The sequence below is a fragment of the Hypomesus nipponensis genome, chromosome 1, assembly GCF_054491055.1.
Source record: "Hypomesus nipponensis isolate SF chromosome 1, ASM5449105v1, whole genome shotgun sequence".
Classification (NCBI taxonomy): Eukaryota; Metazoa; Chordata; class Actinopteri; order Osmeriformes; family Osmeridae; genus Hypomesus; species Hypomesus nipponensis.
The window spans coordinates 6,118,401-6,140,000 of record NC_140361.1 but is presented as its reverse complement, the minus strand read 5'-3'; the positions used below and the strand labels follow the sequence as shown (position 1 = coordinate 6,140,000).

Here is a 21,600-nt window from a genome sequence, read left to right as displayed (position 1 = left end):
CACACACAAACACACCCCTTTCGATATACCGAAACACACGAACACACTTTTTCTCGAGAATTTAGCCCATATAGCATTCAAAGCTTGAGTGGAGTGTGTAGAAGGCAATTTTTAATTGGATCAAACATGAGACCAAATTAACCAATCAATAGGTTGTGAAACAGCATTTCCTGTCTGCCGAGACGCCCTGTTCATGTCATGGTTGCACCACTTGTGTGTGTGTGTGTGTGTGTGTGTGAGAGAGAGAGAAACACCAACTTAAAAGGGTTACTACAGAGGTGCAAGTGAAGTCAGATATAGGCTCAACGACAACAACAAAACAAACAGTGTTGGTTTGTGTCCTTAAGCGAAGCGGCGCTCTAAATCAAAAAGACAGCTATTGAGTGGTGGAGGGTATTTTTAAATGCATGGCAGCAGAGTCTCGACTCAGCACATTCATCAGAGGCAGGACACCGTTACTTTTCGATGTCCTCCCTCTCTACCAACGCACCGAGACCACCGGAGATACATAGATGCCGAGACAGTAGCGAGTGTATGAGAGAGAGCTTTCCTAATGGACCCAGTTCTGTTACTCTGGTACACACACACATGTGCACACACAAACAAATCTACATTTGAATTGTTCTACGTCAAACAAAGACAGCGTTGGTCCCAAACGGAGCTTCGATTTGACAGTGTGTTTTCTCTCGTCTGCCGTGGAACTCTGGTTCAATCTCATCCTATGTCCTTCACATTTATAGGATTATCATATCTTCTAATAAAGAGAGATGGGGGCTTTTAATAAGGCATGTGATGTATCACAGATGGTGATGGGCTTGGCTGCTCTGAAGGAATAAAACCCTGGGGTAGCAGAGGCCTCTAGGGACTGGGTCTATCCTTCATCATTCAGCCCAGGGCAGTGACCTGACATTGGGGCTCCCCCAGGTTCACAACCTCCCCCCTCCGAAGGCCTCTTAAGCATGGCTCTATCCTACTTGCTGTAGCCCAGTGTAGTGACCTAAGACTGGGGCTCCTCCTGGATCACCACCTCTCCTCCATGTAGGCCTCTAAAAGCCTGGGTCTGTCCTACATTATTAACCCTCAGGCAGTGAACTAAGATTGGGGCTAACCAAGGACCACCACCTCCCCCCATGGTCCCCGCATGGAGGCCTCGGATGCCTGGGTCTGTCCTACTCTATACATCCAAGTGTAGTGACCCGAGCCCAGGGCCAGGTTTTAATGAGAACGTACCCCGGCTGCATGTTGGGCCCCTAGCAGACAGGCCAGAATTGGACAGGCATGGTGTATGGATAGTTAGACACATAGTGACGGTTGTGCTGTACTCAAGGGAGCCTGGCTAAAAACAACAAATACAACTTGTTGTTTACCCTGAAGCCACAGCACCGCCAATTATATTTAAGTAGAGAGAGAAAGGAGAAAAAGTGAGACAGAATCACAGACATAGAAAGAGAGAAAGAAAGAGACAGACAGACGGATGGAGAGACATATACACAGAGAGAGTCAGAAGGAGGTGAAACATTGAAGGCATGTCATGTTTACCTTCAATATTATGCAAGCACAACATTTCATCTTGAAGACTCGTAACCCCCCCCCCCCTCCCCCCCCTGCCTGCCCGCCATACCACCCTGACTATCACTACACTTCAAACAAGAGCAAACGACCCAGAAAGAAGCCTTGCAACTGCGTCAAGCGGATGACGGAGCGGAACACATCCAGTCCGCACGTGCCAGACGTGTTCCTGTTCAAAGCCCTCAGATGAAGAGAGAGGAGTCCATCTACAGCACAGGACATCAATACAGTCCTGTCTGTTTCTCCTCACAGCGGGCGTCTCGTCACAAATGAGACACGGATCAATTGACAAGAGTCCCACAGACACAGTGACAAAGACACACACACCAGCACACACACACACAGTTTAGCCTCGGATACATGTAATTCATCTGTATTTCATCTATTTCATGTCTGTGTATCCTCACATATCAGTCAGACAGAAAAGGTACATACATTATTAGTGCATTTGGGGCTATATTATTATTATAGAAGAGTGTGTATGTGTGTGTGTGCTTAAAATATATGTATAATGTGTATATATACGTTTATGTGGTCCTGTTTAACTACCATTTTATAGTAAATTAAGATACAAATTTACCATGAAGGGACATTTTCTTGGGCTCCACAACTTCAAGTGCTATTTCTATAGGGGTTTAGGTGGTTTAGGGTTAAGGTTAGGGTAAGGGGATAGGGATAACACATTTGAATACAACTGAATTGTCAGTCCTCCCTAGGATAGAAAAAAAAACCTGTGTGTGTGCACGTGTGAATGCGAGAGTGTGTGTGTGTGTGTGGCGTTCCAGGGGGGTTATGGCCGGGGGAGTGCTTGCAGCATCTCCAGTCCCATAGTCCCCATGTGTGAGAGAGCTCCAGGCCATGTATATCTCTCTACCATCCTAATGAGCCCCTGTCTCTTCCACACACACACACACACACACATCACGTCCGCTTGCACACGCACACAGCACGTACACCACCTCACAGCACTGCCCTAACGCTCCACTGATTACAGGCGATGGAGCACCCAGACTACCGTGCATGTTCCTGCTTCAGACCAGGGGGCTTGGCTGAGGTGGCTACGCCACACACTCTCTCCTGCTCTCCTGTATTCATGCCTCAGCCTCTCTGCCTTCTCTCGCGGTTTTCTGTCTCTCCCTCTCCCTCTCTCTCTCTGTATCTTTCTCTGTTGTCTCACTCTTTCTCTGTACGTGTCTATTGGTGTCTCTCTCTCTTTCACCCTCTCTCTCTTACTGAAATAACTAGTTCAACCCTCCAGGTAACATATGTTCCCTTACAACCAGGGGTAAGTACAAAACGCAGCGGTTATCAAATCGCAAGCAACCCTCTCAGACACTCATTTTTTGGTGTTATCTGTATTCATGAACAGCAACAAACAACGGCAAATAACAACAATCAGCAGCGGCAGAACGTGTTCCAGAACGTGTGCTCAGAAATGGCTTGCCAGTGTGTTTGTGCACGCGTGTGCATGCCTATCCCGCTCGGCCCATTACACATCATTGCGCTCAGCTTGCTCCAACGACATTTCTCATCTCTTTTCTCCGACATTCTACAGCAAAACTCATTTGATTGATGTGAAAGATATCCTTCCTGCTGCCCTCCCCCACCACCACCATCACCAGTCTCTCCATCATGTCTGTACAGAAGCACGTTTACTTCTGAAACAATCCGCTAAGACGATTAAACTACCAAGCAATGATCTGAGACAATCTCATCTTAACAAGCATATAAACAGACACACATTACACAAAGAAACTGGTGATTAACTAATTATGTGTGATTACTGTATGTGCCAGTACAATATCATCTAATACCACAGCAGCTGTCAGTAGACATACACAACATAAAAACTTGATGGCTCAGTCAGTCAGTAAACCAGTCAGTCAGTGGGTTAGTCAGAAGGTCGGTCAACTGGTACGGCCGTTTTTCAGTCAGTCAGTCAGTCAGGCAGTGAGTGAACCAGTCTGTCAGCCTGTGAATCAGCCTGTAACTTCATCTGTCAGTCAATCAGTCACTGATGCAGCCAGTCAGTCAGTGAATGGCCATATTTCTTACCTCAGAGTGCTTGTCCTGGGTTTGGTCTTGTCAGACACCTGCAACAGAGAGGGAGAGCGAGAGAGAGACATAGAGAGGGAGGGAGAGAGAAAGAGAGAGAGGGAGAGAGAGAGAGAGAGGGGGGGTCAGCGTTATGTGAACACTGTAGAATTTGTCAATCCAACCATCTATCCATCCACTCATCCATCACTATCATCCTCCCGCAATCTCCCATCTCCCCCACCAATCCCTTCATTTACCATGGTACATTCACCCTGGAACAATGTGTTAAATGTCTCTCTCTCAAATGTCTTCAAGACCACCACATCCTAGAATCAAAACCATAGTCATGACAGGATATGAATCATCATCAATCATGCACAGCACCACTACAGAGTAGTTAAGACAGTTACTTTGACTATGTGCAGTGTTGGGGCTTTTCTTAATAACCTAGACTCTGGGCTGTGACAGATGGTCTTTGGTCAGCACTAACAGTTTGATTGGCCAGAAGCATACCTAGGCGAGCGAATCAATACAGGAAGTAGCGAAGATCAAACCTGGGTTTCCTGAGTTCAGCAACCTTAGCTACCACTTGGGTAAGACAGGTTTTAGGTAATGCCACGCTGTGATTGGACCTTCCTGACAGGCCCAGTGGGTGGAGCACGGTGACTCCTGTGTATTGCTTTTTGCAACGCTAGATAATATTGAATGAACCAATGCCGCAGACCTCAAATGACACAACTACTAAAACATGCCCTGAAATACACTTTGTGTTCCTTCAGTCAACTTTCCCTCGCTTTCTCCAACACACATACACGTACGCACACATACACTAACACACACACCCCTCTTCCCTTTGAATGTCAGACCGGGGGTGATTAAGAGGAGCAGTCAAGCGTCCTCAGTTCGATCAACGCTGGCTGGAGGCTAAACCACTGATTCTCTCAGATTAAGATTTTGGAGACCTTCACTAGACGAAAATCCACTTAACACTGCATCAGAGCATTAGCAGCAAGATGTCCTGGAGCAAGACCTAATGTGGCCCGGCATGTCAATATTTGAGTTCTACATGATGCATATTGCATGCGTGCATATCTACGCTGGGTAGATTTGTTAGCCTCTAGAATGCATTGGTAAATACTAAGAGGTATAGTAGAGGCATAATGTGCTTTTAAATACTGTATTCTGTCTCTGTGACGTTTTTTTTTCAAATCTCATGTCTAATAGTAAACAACATCATGACAGTAATGGTAGTGTTTTTGTTCGTTTTTTGCTTTCCTTCTGTCTTCCCCTCGTGTGAGTACAGTACCAGTATTCATAACGAAACAACCGCAAAGTAAAACTATCATCTGGTCACTCTCTGGTTGTTCTCTGGTTGTCCTGTCGAGACAATGTAGCTGCTTTGTGTGAGCTAGGCTCGAGTAGCTTTAACACCACCAGAGGTGAGCTATATTATTATAGGTTCCAGCTGTTTTATGACTCCATTCCAACACAGAGGGAAGGAACCTGCTGTCCGTGGAGGATCTGTCTGTTCAGCTGGGGCCGGTAGGCTGCACAGGCATCAGATGTTTATCCAGTTCCCAACCCTACAGTCTTACTGTTTACTTCCACTCCAGCCCGTATCTCCACCTCCAGCCCCAGGCTAGCTCAGGCTAGCTCAGTCTCACCCAGAACACACCAGCTTCTGGCCCAGCTCTCGACCCAGGCAGGCTTCTACCACATGGCTTCTGTATATCCAAACCTGGCCTACCCCCAGTGTGGTCCTGTCCATGCCTGTCAGCAGGGGGTGTCCCAGGTCCTGACACGTACCCCAGCCCATGCACCTTGCCCTCCTATCCCCCTCTGAGCTATGCTAGCCCTCCTATCCCCGGCCCTATCTTCTGTATTTACATGCGTGGCCGGTGGTGTGAGCGCGGTCCACTTTCTCATTCACGAGGAGAGGCGTTGATCTTCACAGTGTATTAGATGAAACAACTCAGATCATCTGTCAACCGTTCTCTTTTGGCCATCACTCCTTCTCACCGGGGAATTGGCTTGCACCCCGCCCCCCCCCCCCCCCCCACCCCCCACACTCCCTCTCTTCGTCCTTCTCGGGTTCTCAGGGTTGCTAGGCAACGCGGCCGGTGTGTGTGTGTGTGGTGTCTGCAAGCCCCGGCAAACTGTTTAAACGGCAAAGCTTTTTGCATGCTTATGAGGCTGCTTTAGGGCATTTGTCTCAGGGGTGGCATGTGTGTGTTCATGTGTGTGTGTGTGTGTGTGTGAGATCAGTGATGAGTGTCTAATAGTCAAAAGGGACAGCTACGCTGATGTCACAACAGTCACTTCCATAACATTTGCCTTGACGTGCCATTCCAACCAAGTCCTACTCTGTATCATCTGAGGCATACGGATAATCACCAACAGGGTGACATGCAGAGGACAGAATCAAAACACAAACCCCTTTTCTGTTTTTAATAGACAGCTTATTAGATCAACAGCTCAAGTGATCAAATATGTATGGGATGAAAACAACAGTTGGGAATTGGGATGGTCTTAATTCAATGCTCTGTGCTTTGATATTTGGGGGTGCTTTATAAAGAAACTGACTGAGTGCTCCTCACTGCCTCCCCTGTACTGCTGGAGGAGTGCTCCTCACTGCCTCCCCTGTACTGCTGGAGGAGTGCTCCTCACTGCCTCCCCTGTACTGCTGCAGGAGTGCTCCTCACTGCCTCCCCTGTACTGCTGGAGGAGTGCTCCTCACTGCCTCCCCTGTACTGCTGCAGGAGTGCTCCTCACTGCCTCCCCTGTACTGCTGCAGGAGTGCTCCTCACTGCCTCCCCTGTACTGCTGGAGGAGTGCTCCTCACTGCCTCCCCTGTACTGCTGCAGGAGTGCTCCTCACTGCCTCCCCTGTACTGCTGCAGGAGTGCTCCTCACTGCCTCCCCTGTACTGCTGGAGGAGTGCTCCTCACTGCCTCCCCTGTACTGCTGGAGGAGTGCTCCTCACTGCCTCCCCTGTACTGCTGCAGGAGTGCTCCTTACGCAGGTACAGATCAGCGTGAAGAGCAGGAACAAAAGGAGGAACCTTCCGGATGAGCAGAGGAATGAGAGGGAAAGTAAGGAGAGGGAAAATAAATGTGCGGGACGAGAGGAACTGGCTAATGATGGATTGCGCTAGGTAGCTGAGGGCAAAGGTCCCTTACACACACACACACGCACGTGCGCACACACACACACACACACACACAGAGGGCCAGTTCCAGGTGATTTGTCTGAGCCAGGGGTAGTCTGACCTTTCTCTCTCAGTCCACTGTCATAACAGCACAGCAGCCGAGGGAGAAATACACTCAAGGACAGGAGAGAGAAGGAGAGAGAGGGAGAGAGAGGGAGAGAGAGGGAAGGAGGGCGCAATGAAGAAAGAGAGAGAGAGAGATAAATTAAAGAGAGCCGAGAGAGAAGCTAGAGGAGGGGAGAGAGACAGGCAGAGAGAGAGAAGAGAAAAACAGTATGGGGAAGAAAGGGGGAGAAGGGGAGGTTGAGGGAGAGAGAGAGAACGAGGGAGGGAGAGATCAGTAAGAGCAGTGGAAGACAGTTTGTGCCAGAGAGAGCTTGGGTGATGCTAATTGCTTTGGATACAGCACTCTGCCGGTGCGGGAAGATAGAGGCTAAATTACTGCTGCAGGTCCCCCCTTCCTCCTCCCCCCCCTCCTCCCCCTCCGTCTCCCTCTGTCAAAAATATATTCATTATAGCTTCTCTACTGCCCTGAGTCACATGTGGTGGAGCATGCTGATCTACTGTGTCTGGGACTCATACTGTGTGTGGGTGTGTGTGTGTGTGTGTGTGTGTGTGTGTGTGTGTGTGTGTGTTGAGCGGGCAGATTATATAAGGGAAATTATTTAGTGTATCTATGTTGAAGAAGTTGAATTTCAGCAGACTGGTGTCTGTGCATATACATGTGCGAGTATGTGTGTGTGTGTGTGTGTGTGTGTGTGTGTGTGCAGCGGCTGCTTCTGTACCGCAGGCTGTGACAGTGTGGTAATGTACCGTGCAGTCATTTGCAATAAGCACGTTACAAACATACCGTTGAGAAAATGCCGGCACATCCCCCCCCCGTCCAGCCCCCCAGCCCTCCCCCATCCAGCCCCTCCCCAGTCCAGCCCCCCCCCCCTCCAGCCCCCCCCCATCCAGCCCCCCCCCTCCAGCCCTCCCCCCTCCAGCCCTCCACCCCCCTTCCCATCCAGCCCCCCCCTCCAGCACTCCCCCCTCCAGCCCTCCCCCCTCCACCCCCCTTCCCATCCAGTCCCCCATCCAGCCCCCCCCCTCCAGCCCTCCCCCCTCCAGCCCTCCCCCTTCCACCCCCCTTACCATCCAGCCCCCCCCATCCAGCCCCCCCCTCCAGCCCTCCCCCCTCCAGCCCTCCCCCCTCCAGCCCCCCCCTCCAGCCCTCCCCCCTCCAGCCCTCCCCCTCCAGCCCTCCCCCCTCCAGCCCTCCCCCTCCAGCCCTCCCCCCTCCAACCCTCCCCCACCCAGCCCCCCACACAGCAGGGCACACCTTGCATGTGGTGGCCCGGCCACCAACACCATGACAATGTCACCTTGGTCTAATGGTTAAGAGGGATGATGGACCCGGGTTTGATCCTGACTGCTGCAAACACACACACACACACACGCACACGTGTGCACACGCACAGAGCATATCATATAAGAGCCCCGGGTTCAGTGAATTTGTATTATGACACCCATGTATAATTACTGTCATTAAAACTAGACACAGGTCCAGGGTTCTTGTATAGATAAATGGATGATAACTATCATCGCAATACACACCATCAGAGCATTCCAGAGAGACAAGCTCTAATCCACAACTACACCCACTAATGTGTGATATTATTGGCTGGCTTGGATCATAACATAGAGTAGATGGTGGGTACTTGGTCGTTTTAACTCTGTAAAAGCTATTATTTGTACCACATGAATTTTTATTGACAATTAACTTAATCAAAGGATGAAGCAATGTAGATGAGGTGCTTTGCTGTTTAGTATTTGGTATTATTATTATGCTGGATTCACACACACACACACACACACACGCAAGCAAGCGCGCACACACACACACACAGCCTTGCCAATGGGACGTATTGTAGAGGCTGAGTGCCTTGCTTGTGGACAATACAAGCAGAGATGGATGTATGGGGGTGGTCCTCACCTGCTGTTCACTGTCCTCCTCATCACTGCTGATCTTCAAATCATCCTCCAGCATTCTGAAACGGGAAGAAAGTATCAATCAATTACAATCTATTTTGATTAACATCAGTCGTTAAATCCCCTTTGGACGCTACTAATGCAGCAGTAGATGACCACTGTTTTCAGATTGTGGGTTTCTTTATATTTTAATATTGAATAATTCACATACAACAAGATGTTCCACAATCGTGTGGAAAAGAGAAACCTGTTATGGGGTGTTAATATAGCAAAACAACTCACTAGTTCCATTTTGACTGAAGCAAGTCTTGACCGCACAGTATGAGTTTCCCTATAAATGGGCAATAAACCATGCCATATCCTTCTGTAGCCCGTTATGAGGCGAAAAGATCCACAGCTTGTGATAGGGAGTCATCCCTCACCAAATGAATATCATCTCCTGATTGGGCAGAGAGCCGAAGCGTTAGAGCTGCTCTGGCCTGAGTCTCGTAAAGCAGAGAGACCTGTTTTCACAGGCATGATGTCACCTGACAAACGGTTATGGGCCTCGCTGACATCATACTAAAAACATAATAAAACAGGGGGCCAGGCAGTGAGGGAGTGGTGTGTGTGTGTGTGTGTGTGTTGGGGAAGGGATGCTTGGGGACTGATTGTCAACTCGAACTCAACGTGCAGACAGACATAAACAAGGATCTGGTTGTGTCCACACACACACACACACACACACACATAAACGTAGAAACAGGAATGAACTGACACACTTGGTTTCTCTGTCCTACTCAACAAGGTTGCAAATGAAAAAGTTAAAGTCTAAGAATTAGAGTTGGAACCATGTAGCGGTTGGTTCTAAATGTATGCAGTCATTGAGTGAAACCTTAAGAAACTTTTTTTTTTTTTTTTCAAACCTTTAGAAACTTTTTTGCAAAACATTTTTCAAACCTTTAGAAACCTTCTTTTGAAATAGATCAGACATCAATAAATCATTATTTTTACAACTTTTTTTCAACTATCGAAACTTTTTTCGAAACTAAATCGAAATATCTTATTTCTTTCGAAATAAATCGCTAATATATTTTCAACCTTTCAAAACCTTTGGTAAAAAATATTTTTCCAACCTTTAGAATTGTTTTTTGTAAACATTAAAAAAACCTTTAGAAACTAAAAAAATAATAATATATATTTGCCTTTTTAACCTAAAGGTTTGAAAACCTTTCAAAAATATTTTCAAAGCGTTTTTTGGGAAAATATTTTTCAAACCTTTAGAAACATTCTTTTCCAAAACTTTTTAAAACCTTTACAAACCTTTTTTTCAAAGCTTTTTTGTGGGAGAGAAAGAGAAGAGAGAGAGAGAGAGAGAGAGAGAGAGAGAGAGAGGGGGAGAGAGAGAGCTGTGTTGAAAGCTGGACCTGGTTATGACCTAACTTGTTGTGCAGCATCAGAAGATTGGTCAGAACTTTGTACAAAACTACCAGTCATTACCACAATAATACCTTACAGATGTGTGCATGTGGAAGAGGGAGCAGCACGCACCGCACACATTTACATTTAGTCATTTAACAGACGCTCTTATCCAGAGCGACTTACAGTTAGTACAGTGTACAGTAAGTACACTTGTGTGTGTATCCCCCCTGTGTGTGTGTGTGTGTGTGTGGGGGGGGGGGGGGGGGTTGCAAAGGAATTGATGACTAACCGGTGCTTAGTCCTTGTGTATGTCTGAACAGTGAATGTGTGTGTTTTTGTATGTCAACGGTCAGCTGTTTGTTGCTCTCCTCTCTCCTGCCTCACTTAACCCTCCTCTTCAGACAGTGAGGAATAAAGCACTCTTTAATCGTAGAGAAATCAATAGAGAATAGAGGTTCCAATAAATTCACCTGTAAGAAGAGAGCCAGCTGCTAAAAAACCCATCCCTGTGCCTCTGGGTATCACAGATGAAGCATGGCTATACTTCCACATTTTACGGCACCACAAAAGACGTGTATAAAATAGATACTCTCTTAAAGAAGTTCTGCAAGTCCTGTAAATGATTTACCAGACGCATGTTTAACTTAACATCTGGTTCAACCAGTGCTACGTCTGGTCTCAATGAGGCTTCAGACAAATAATTAGCCCCAGGTTAACAGTGTGTGTGTGTGGCTGTATCTGTCTGCAAACCTCAAATATTCGCCCCGATCATTCAAAAACACACAACTTTATTAGACATACCTTCCCAAGCAGCTCATACATGTACATCTGGCCTATGTCAGTGTGCGTGTTTTTAAAAGCCTAATTAGGAAAGTGTTTATCACTCTGCAAAACCAGCCTTGAAACCACAAGAGGACAGCGAGGGGTTAAATGAAGAAATTGCATATTATTCTTAAATTGAACCTAAACACACACCTAAACACATCTCTCTTTCTCTCACAAACATGCACACAGTCACTCACACACACACACACACACACATACACACACACACACACACATATACTCTCCCTCTCTCTTTAATAGACAGGCTAATCTTTTGAGTCACATTTGAAATCTCTGATTTCCTCCTGGCTTGGCATCTGCTGAATGTGATACTTAAGTTTTCACACGTTGGCAGACATAGCCATTTTTTCCCCTTCACTCACAGGGTATCCGAGAACCTCCATATAGCTGGGGGAATCACAGGTTGATGATTCATAGGATTACAGGCAGCGCCAATCAAGCCAAGAGAAAAAATATGCTTTGCAACGTTTATCGTCATCGAACCATCAGGACTAATAATGAAAAGTGAGGTAAAAAAGGGATAAACATAACACAAAGTGCCTCCTCCTCTATCCTGAATCCACTCATTATATTTGCATTTAATTAATAGAAAGTTTTCCGGAATACCAATCAATTCGATTCGTTCCAGCTGTGAACGAGTTGCAAGGCTTAGTTACGATTAAGAGGCTGGCAGTGCCTGTGTATGTGTTGCCCAATACCACGGCACACAAATACACTTGTTTTTATTAAGAGAGGAATGTGCCAGAGCGCGGCTTTACTCTGTCTGATGGTTCGGTGATTAAAAAGGACAAAATGAAGAAGCTCCCAAACCACAGTTCAAAGATAAAGAGGGAGTAAAAGAGAGACAGAGACACTGAGAAAAACATAAAGAGAGAAGACGGAGGAGTGAGGAAGGGAGAGAGAGAGAGAGAGAGAGAGAGAGAGAGAGAGAGAGAGATGGCGGGGGGGCGGAGAGAAGCAGAAAAGACTGGCAGAGATAAAGATAAGCTTTACCTCCAGTATACCCCTAAAGGCCTACAGATCCCCTTAACCATATTACTCCTACTACTCAGCTTCTGGGGTTGGTAATCTCCTCCACATCTTGTAAAAAACGTAACGAGTCTGATTACACATGCTTTATTTGGCTGTAGTCGGTGTAAATAAACCCAATCGAAATAAACACAATTCCCTCATACTTTGACCCATCAACATTACACAATTCAAATGAGAAGCTGATGTGATAAAGTGACATGTTAAATGTGCCTTGAAGTAAAAGTGTTCTGTGGGGCCTACAGTAAACACCGGTTGTCAAGACTCCCAACACAATCATGAGCAAACGCTGTGGTATAATCACAGCCGTGTCCAGTGTTGACGTGGTCCCTCGACACAAAATTAACTCTTATTTCCACCACCGAGGAACTGTGGTAAGCTGCCAATGTGTCATTTCTTAATAGCACGTTCTTTGCCTTGGTGCTATATCAAATTGAATAATGTGAAGGGCATCGACAACAACGGAGTCGTTGAGATATAATATGAGGCAGGCAAGTGATAATGCCACTGTCGACTGCTCTGGGAAATTGACTGTTTGGCTGAGACGTGGTGTGAAGCCGACAATTTTCACCCGAAAGCCGCTGTTTGGATTCAACAATTCTGGCGCCGTCGTTGTGTTTTTTTCACTGTCCAGTGTCGACATCACTGAAATACACTGAACCCTGTCCTTCCCTATGACCCACCCCTGCTACTTTCCTCTTAACAGCATCACTACTATTATTATGTGGCTTATGTGGTTCTTTTTTTAAGGAGAGTGGTGTCAGACAGGGTTGCCAGATTGGCATTTCAATGTAACCCCCAACCTTCTCGTTGTGGGTTTCAAGTGACAGCGGAGGCAGTTTGTGTTAAACTTAGCCCTTCGTAGTAGCTCTGTTAGCTGGGTGGGCTGACAGCTTCACAATGGAAGACAACTCTCACTACCTACCCCATCCTGCCCTCCGGCAGCCCTCACACACACACACACACACACACACACACACAAACGCGCACGCACACACACACTTGCTGTGTGTAAGAGGTGGTGCAGCACAGAAGTCTCTAGACATGAGAGGAACCAGGAAGTGTCAACCCTTTTAACACACACAGACACACACACAGTGACACCTACACACATTCCAACTCTGAAAGCTGCCAAAGATGGCACTGTTCAAGGAATGATATAAAATACGAAGTAAGGCCCATTCAGGTGTGTGTGTGTGTGGGGGGGGGGCTATTGGAGGAAATATGGAATGCCCTTTTCATAATTACAAAGATGAAGAAGATGGCAATCACAATGCAGAAGATGTTAATGTCGTGAAGACAATGAAGACACGTGTCAGATTCTAGTTTCATCCACTTTCTGTCCTGCAAGCAACATCCTTTAGAACTCTCTCCTCCGCTGAGCCAAGGAAGAGAACATCTCCATCCATGTCCCTCTCCTCTCTTCCTTAGACTGATGACTAGAGGGTTCCAGATGCAGTGAGATCGTTCTTAATTGAAAGTCCCATCCATCTGTGTGTGACCATGTCAATCTAATGCAGAAACATGGAAATCCACTCTGACAGATGGGTGCTCTTATGTATGTGTGTGTGTTTGTGGGTGTGTGTGTGTGTGTGAAGAAGCTGTGTGTGTGTGTGTGTGTGCCTATCTAGCGTTGAGATGGCTGGTGTGTTCCAAATATGTCAGGGGAGAGCTTGTCCACTGAGTCAGTGAGCTGAAAGAAGTCTGTCTACGTCAACACTACCTGCATCACTCCCTGGTGTGTGCGTGTGTGTGTGTGTCTGTGGTTTTACATAATAATCCTCATGTGGGTAAGACATTATTGTCACATGGGATGAACACATATTTTGAAACGCCGCCTCTATTCCCTCTCCTAACTACCACCCCATCAAATACACACACACATTTATACACGCACATAAACACAGAAACAATACTGTATGAAGCATGCAGGAGCATCATGAGCTGATGAGTGCAGAGGTCCTGGATGTTTAATGACTGTAAGCGGGACCATAACTCCATGGCTGTGGGGGGCGTGGCCTGCTACTTCAGCGATGACTCACGGTCTGTGAATCTGCCATCTAGGACACCTAACCCTAACCCTAACCCTAACCCTAGGACACCTAACCCTAACCCTAACCCTAACCCACGGTCTGTGAATCTGCCATCTAGGACACCTAACCCTAACCCTAACCCTAGGACACCTAACCCTAACCCTAACCCTAGGACACCTAACCCTAACCCTAACCCCCTAACCCTAACCCCCTAACCCTAACCCCCTAACCCTAACCCAGCCCTGCCGAAACCCTCATCTCACTGCTCATCATTCCCATCTGCCTACGAGACGATTCTTCTGACATCATAAGAGTCTCTCCCTCTCTCCCCTCTTTTGGTCTGTCTCCTCCCTAGAGAGACTGTGAGGGGTCAGGTGAGTTGACATACAGTCATACAGTTACAGGCAATGAGTCATCCATCCATCCGTATATATCCATCCATCCATCCATCCTTGCTTCCATCCATCGTGGTACATGACCTCCATATTTTATATCCATACCGGTGTCCCCTAATTTCCCCTCAAAGTTTTCCTAGACATGCTGTCTAGTCCGCCTTTCCTGCAGCACTTCTTCGACGCCCTTGTTTTCTTTTGGACGTTCCTATCCATTATTCATAGACCCTTCTTGTCTCATCCTCTTTATCTGAGGACGCATCTGCATTCAGACTCATTGGGCCTAGTATAAAACCCTCCAGTGCATGGCGGGGTGAGCCAGAGCAGGCAGTGCGGAGAGGATGGAGATGTTTTTTACGAAGCAATAAAAGCTACAAGGGACACTTTAACACGGCACAGGTCCCACTACGAGGTGACTGAGGGGTTTAATGTTGAGGGCCATCGCAGCCACTGGTTGTTGCTGACTTTGACGTTTTGGGCGTTCTGCGTAGGGGAGGAGTAGGGAAAAGAGAGGAGGACTAAGGAGAGGGGAGGAAGATGAAGACAGGCAAGGACAACAAAGCATTAAAGAGAACAAAAGATGACAGAAGAGAGGGGAGGAGGAAAAAAAGAGGAGTGGAAGCAAACAAAAGATAACGAAGAAAAAAAAAGGTTTTCTTAAAAAGGTTTCTCCTTTTTAAGAAAAGAAGGAAACACGAAAGGAAAAGGAATTGGCGAAGACGAGAAGAGAGGAGGAGACAGGGTGTTGACATGGGGTCAATGGGCTCCTCTCTCTCAAAGACAAAGCTTGTATTGACAGCAACACTTGTGCCCAGGGGCTCACCAGCACCAAAACATTCTGACTGGTTAAATCATTCAGGGCTGTAGTCCAGCAACTGAAACAAAGACAGAGTCTTGTGTCCTGGTGGAGGAGAAGATCCCACTGTGCAACATTTAGGAGGACACAATACCAGCAGAGAGAGAGAGAGAGAGAGAGACAGAGAGAGAGAGAGAGAGAGAGAGAGAGAGAGAAAGAGAGAGAGTAAAGAGCATCTAAAGGTCCTCAATACACAAATACACTTTTTTTCTTGACATTCGAAGCTGGAAATGACTCAAGTGTTCGACAGCCTTGCTGTTGTGTACTTTCGTCTTCTTTTTGTGTCGCAACCACTTTTAAAGGTTATCATTGCTGTTGGACTAAATTAAATGGAAATGTTGTTTTGGGCCAGGATGCTAGAACACTGGATTCTCCCATGTTGTCAACACTTCATCAACCAACCTCCAATAAACAATTATCTATTTCTCCTCTTTAACCCATTAATCCCCAATGAACCATAAAAAAAGTTGTTGCATGCCAAAGTGATATTCCGATCGTAAAACGAAAGTGCCCAGTGTTGTGTTTGCTGGGTTGAATGTGGGTCAGGAGAGGGCAGAGCAGGACGGCGAGGGTTAACAGAGAGGAGAACGTCAGCGGCTGTGTTTGTCTGTGAACACTGCTCTCCTCAGCTGGGAACGCACCAGCCAGGGAGCGAGGGTGTGTGTGTGTGTGTGTGTGTGTGTGCGTGTGTTCACCAGCCTGTGTGATTCACCACTGGGTAGCCTGTGTGTGTGTTGGTGTGTGTGGCCAAGGGTGTGTGTGTGTGGAAGAGTATTTATGTGTATAAGAGTTTGTGTGTCTTCACAGATGTGTGTGTGTGTTTCTGTACCCTGAGGGACGTGTTCTGCCCGGGAACAAATATGAAACCATGGTTGTATCTCCCCCCTGAGGGCTCCTCAAATAATTAATCAAATGAATACTCACGACTTTTGTGGCACGGACTTGGTCGCCGGCTTGTTACCGGGAACATTGCAACGTTCTGTAAAAGAATTTCCATTTAAATGTCAGAGAGCTGCTTTTGATTAAAACCCTGACAGAGAGCCAACTCGTTATCAATTTTGTTTTTCCTTTTTTTGGGGTTGCAATATGTCACCCGGTGTACTGTGGCTGTCTAAATGGAACACTGTTTCAGTATTATGTGGAAGGTAATTAGCTTAAGTCTTATTATCAACATTTCAGCTGACGGATGAATATGGAATGTGTGTGAGTGGGTGTGTGTTTAGCGACAGAAATGTTAGTTAGACTTACTCTGTCCCCCACCATATCCTGAGGGTAAATGCTGTGACTCCTGCAGAGAGAGAAAGGGGGGCGGGGGGGAGAAGATGATATAATTGGAAATAGGGTTATAGTGAAAATAGAGCCAGACAGACAGAGAAAGGAAGATAGAAAGGGGGGGATGGTTAGAGCCGACAGGGTGAGAGATAGAGAAAGAGAGATTGAGAGACAGAGAGCAAAAAAAAGGGAAAAAATAATTGATAGATAGAAAGGGAGAGAGAGGGAAGGAAGAGAGAGAGAGAGAGAGAGAGAGAGAGAGAGAGAGAGAGAGAGAGAGAGAGAGAGAGAGAGAGAGAGAGAAAGAGAGAGAGGTTAGAAAACAATCAGACATCAGATCCATTAGCCTCTACGTTGAGGTGGCTCGTCAGGAAACAGCACGGACAGGAAGCCCCTCCAGCCGACACTCTTAATTGATTTTAGAGTAATACAATTAGACAGAGCGAGCCAATCAGCTAGCTCTAAACAGTGGGCTGAGTAGAAGGCATCAGTTAAAGGACTGGCCTCATTAAAAGGGGGATTTATGGGCACGGTGTAATATTAGGAAATGTCGTTGAGGTCGAGCGAGGAGATTCTCACCAGGTCCCATTAAAAACCAAGGAACAGGGCTTGAGCTGGGGAATGAGGTGTCACAGGGGAATGAAGGAGGGGGGAGGGTGTGCGAAAAGAGAGAGCGAGAGAGCGAGAGCAAGAGAGAGAGAGGGCGAGCGCTGAAGGACAGTGGATTATATAGCCTGAATCACCATCTCTTCCAAGAGAGCTGAGGACAGCTGACAAAGTCTCTCCTTAAAAACTCAGCAGAAACAGTGTGTGTCTAGTGTGTGTCTGGTGTGTGTACTGTGTGTTTGTGTGTGGGCTTGCGCTTATTTTTTAAATGTGTTTGTGTGTCTCTGCAGACCAAGGCAGTCTTTTAACGCGACGTAGACTGACAAGTCATCACGACGATGGCAGGCTAGGGTCCAATCTAGCACGCCCTTTTATGGGCCGTATTTCCCCTCCCTGCTGACAGACCAATCACGATACAGAGTAACTAAGAGAAAGTCGGAAACGACCCTCTGGACAGCTGGTAGTAAACACACTGCAAAGCATCACTCAGAGACACAGCCTCGGCGTGCTCACAGGCTGATAGATAGGTACACGGTTTGTCATTTTGCCATCACTGTTCTGAGAGGATTCCTCATGATGGTCCGAGGGAACAATGACAACGGACACGCTATTTCTTTTGAAAGTGGCAGAGACACTAATGAATTTGTTCTTACGTGTGCTCCGAAATAAGTGGTTCTTCATCGGGCAGAGACTTATTCTGTTCCTCGACCCAAAAATACACTATACTTCTCCACCTTGGAGGCTATCTGGTAGGTGATAGGAAACTATTATACACCAGTGAGTACAAACAGTGGAAAGAAAAGGGAACTGTTCCGGTGTGCACGAAGCCTGGAGGGGCTTAGTGACCTAGTCTGTATCATATTGTCCTCGTTCAAACCTGGAAAATTGGATGGGAAACAAATGCACTAGTGTGTACTAACCTTGGAGGGTATGGGGAACTTGGTGAGCTCGGCTTTGCCAGGCGTGTTGATGGCGGTGAGCGGAGGAGGCCAGGAGTGGGTCATCTCCTGTGGACATGGGGGCGAGACATGGACAGCGTTAGAAACAAACACTTCTGGAAGCAGTCAGACACACAGGCACGTCACACACCACACTACACTAGCCTCTCTCTCTCTCTCTTCTCAGGTGATCAAGAGTCAAACACTGTCCAAACCTGTTTGCTCAGCCTGATCTCGATGATCTGGATCTACTCAGACCCAATTCCTAAATAGGTCAACTTGACAAGAACATAACAGTTTTTTTATTGTGATCAAATCACTGTCAATGTGAGATATAACTAATAAAACAGGCCATCTACATTTCCATGCATCCAATGTGAATAGCATGGTTATGCTCTACAGGATGGAAAGAATGAGGAAAAGGAAAGAAAGACAAAATAGAGAAAAATAAGGGAAGCAGGGGGGAGAAAGAGATTGAAAAGAGAGAGAGAGAGAGAGAGAGAGAGAGAGAGAGAGAGAGAGAGAGAAAGAGAGAGAGAGAGATGCCGGAGTCTTGTGTAATTACAGAGTGCTCTCATGGACGACGAGGAACTCATGCATATTAATGACAGAGATAAAAGCAGGAGTGGTAATAGGCTCCTTAACCTCCTGTAGAACTCCTGTAGTCTGACTGTGTCCTAACCTGTCCTGTGTGTGTGAGAGAGAGAGAGAGAGAGAGAGAGAGAGAGAGAGAGAGAGAGAGAGAGAGAGAGAGAGAGAGAGAGAGAGAGAGAGAGAGAGAGAGACATAAGAGTGAGAAGTTAAGAGAAGGACAGTGATTGAGTGTATTCCTCCAGTGAAACACCTCCTAATGTCCAAGACCTTGTCTTACCCCGCTGTCACACACACACACGCACACACGCACCCACACACACAAAAGCACATTCCTACTTTATTCATTACACTCCACTCAACCTCTCTACAGTACACATGCACCGCTCACATGGCAAATTCTCACTTTCATGTCCTGTATGCTATCTGCATGAAGGGATTCTTTTCAAAAAGCCATAGCCTGCCACCAATTGGAAAATGGAGACTTTATGCAACACATCCAAAAACAAACTTAATCAGATTTAATCATGATAAGAAAACAATACATCCTGGAAATTAATCTGCTTTTAATACTTCCAATCTTGAATGATTAAAGTGAGCAGAATACTTGAATGCCCTTCCTGCAGTGCATACTACACCATATTCTTATCAGTGGATGAGGGGATGTGATCATTAAAAGAAGCAGATTACTGTACCAAATGATCGCACAGAGAAAAAACAAACAAATTTTGGAAGAGGACCCAAACTAAGTCCACATCCTGTTCAGAGCAATGACCAGGAGTCAACGCATGAGTGAGTAGCTCCAGTACCACAGCTTGAAATTGGGTTGAAGGACACTGCCCACAAAAATACGAAAAGCAAGACTTTGAATGTCTTGCTGTTGGAAAAAAAACTTGTGGAACAGGAAAAAGTTACAAAAGAAAGAAAGAAAAGTAATTGGTTTTGCGGTGGTTAAGAGAGAGTTAACAGCAACATTATTGCCTAACCACATGACCATATTAACAAATACTTTGAGGCTGCATTAAACCAAATTTTCCTTCAAGAACAGCATTGTTATTGGATTACGATACAGGACACAGACAAACTCACACACATGCAAACACACACACACACACACACACATAAACACAGGGTTCATTCATGTTTCGGGGTATGTAGTATAGGGCCAGCCTGTACCCTCCAGGGCTTTCCATCACTAATCACATTTATTAAAAGTAACATAGCCACAGCGCCAAGCCAAACAGTCCCAGCGCAAACAAGCTGGACCTGGCTCTGAGACTGTTTAGTCTCCAACTACAATGACGACAGAGTCTCAGTTCAGGCGTGAGATTCTGGGTTTCAGTGTATATAAATGAAATGTTATCATTCAATAAGCATTATCACGGATATACATCCCTATCTATTACAGTGTTTTGTTATCTTAACAAAGCCAAATCTTTACATAACGTCCTCGGATGGGGCCTTTTATTCTGAAAGGGACACCGGGTTAGGCCCCCGTCCGAATGGGGCTTTTATTGTGAGAAGGGATGACCTATCAATCTCCCTGTGAAGCTCTGTGAGGGCACTGTGTTGAGATAAAAGGCTCCGGCCTGAGTGTGAGCACTGGTCTCAGCGTGCCACTCGCTGTCACACATCAGCAGCCTATCACAGCCCAGACAAAGACATCACAAAGGCCCCTGTGCTCTGCTCTCTGTCAGACGGACAGACACACACAGAGAGAGAGAGACACAGAGAGAGAGAGACAGAGAGAGAGAGAGAGAGAGAGAGAGAGAGACAGAGAGAGACAGAGACAGAGACAGAGACAGAAAGAGAGAGAGAGAGAGAGAGAGAGAGAGAGAGAGAGAGAGAGAGAGAGAGAGAGAGAGAGAGAGAGAGAGAGATAAAGGGGAGAAATGGGCGATGGAAGGAAGGCGAAATACATATGGTCCACATCTGTCTATCACAATGCACTCATTCCAAGTCCTCTCGACGTTCTCCAACATTCCGCGCAGGAACACACTGAGCAATCTCCGAGAATGCCCTTGTGTGGTACCTGCATGTGTGTGTCTCTGTATGTGCATACCTGCTTCAGTTTGTGTTTGTACTGTGTGTGTGTGTGTGTGTGTGGTCTGTGGAGAGCATGCCAGGGACGCTGCAGACTGATGAGGTGCCAGGCGGCTGATAGTGCCACCTCTGTGGTAATGTTCTGGATGAAGAATCCCCTCCTCTACAGGCCTGTGTTGGGCTGGAGGGAGGAGAAAGCTACTGCCAGCTGTAATGAATCTACCGCTTCTCTGCTCATCAGACGCCGCAAAGGAGACTAGCAGCCCGCAATTTATAACTTACCTCACACACACACACACACACGCACACACTCACTCACACATACACACACCACAGGTAGTGGAGCAGTTTTGCATTTTTTGTTTTCTCTTTTTACTGTATGAGCACACCATCTGTGTGCCCTTTTCTCTATGACAATGTGGTGATGCGTTGAATATTTCACACAAATGTCACATTTCTTAAAGAGATGACTTTCTGTTTAATCATTGATAACTGTACACGTTCATCAGCTTTGACATTATTTTCGCAGTATGTGTGCAGCCTTCACTGTTCTGTCTGTGCACTTCTAACTCTGATCAGAAAGTTTTGGTTCTAGATAACATTAATTATCATTAATAACATTAATTATCATTAATTAAAAGTTCAAATGCCAGATTAAATTAAAATAATAATAACAAAGGCAGGTAGATATTTAAAAAGATATAGGTGGATATTTATATTTACAGAAACATAATTTAGTATAGATATATCTTTTGTATGTATTTATACAGTATATATACACAGAGGAATGCCCAGGAACACAGAGAGAT

General features: G+C 46.3%; 1 protein-coding gene across 1 annotated transcript in view; it reads right to left on the bottom strand.

The window, feature by feature from the left end:
* Positions 1-21,600, bottom strand: part of aff2 (AF4/FMR2 family, member 2) — a 122,256-nt gene that overhangs the window by 31,181 nt on the left and 69,475 nt on the right. The window contains exons 5-9 of the mRNA XM_084666948.1: positions 18,140-18,226; positions 16,590-16,629; positions 16,266-16,320; positions 8,789-8,843; positions 3,625-3,662 (exon numbers count right to left, since the gene is read on the bottom strand). Of these exons, the coding sequence (XP_084523074.1) occupies positions 3,625-3,662; positions 8,789-8,843; positions 16,266-16,320; positions 16,590-16,629; positions 18,140-18,226 (275 nt within the window). The remainder of the gene's footprint in view (positions 1-3,624; positions 3,663-8,788; positions 8,844-16,265; positions 16,321-16,589; positions 16,630-18,139; positions 18,227-21,600) is intronic.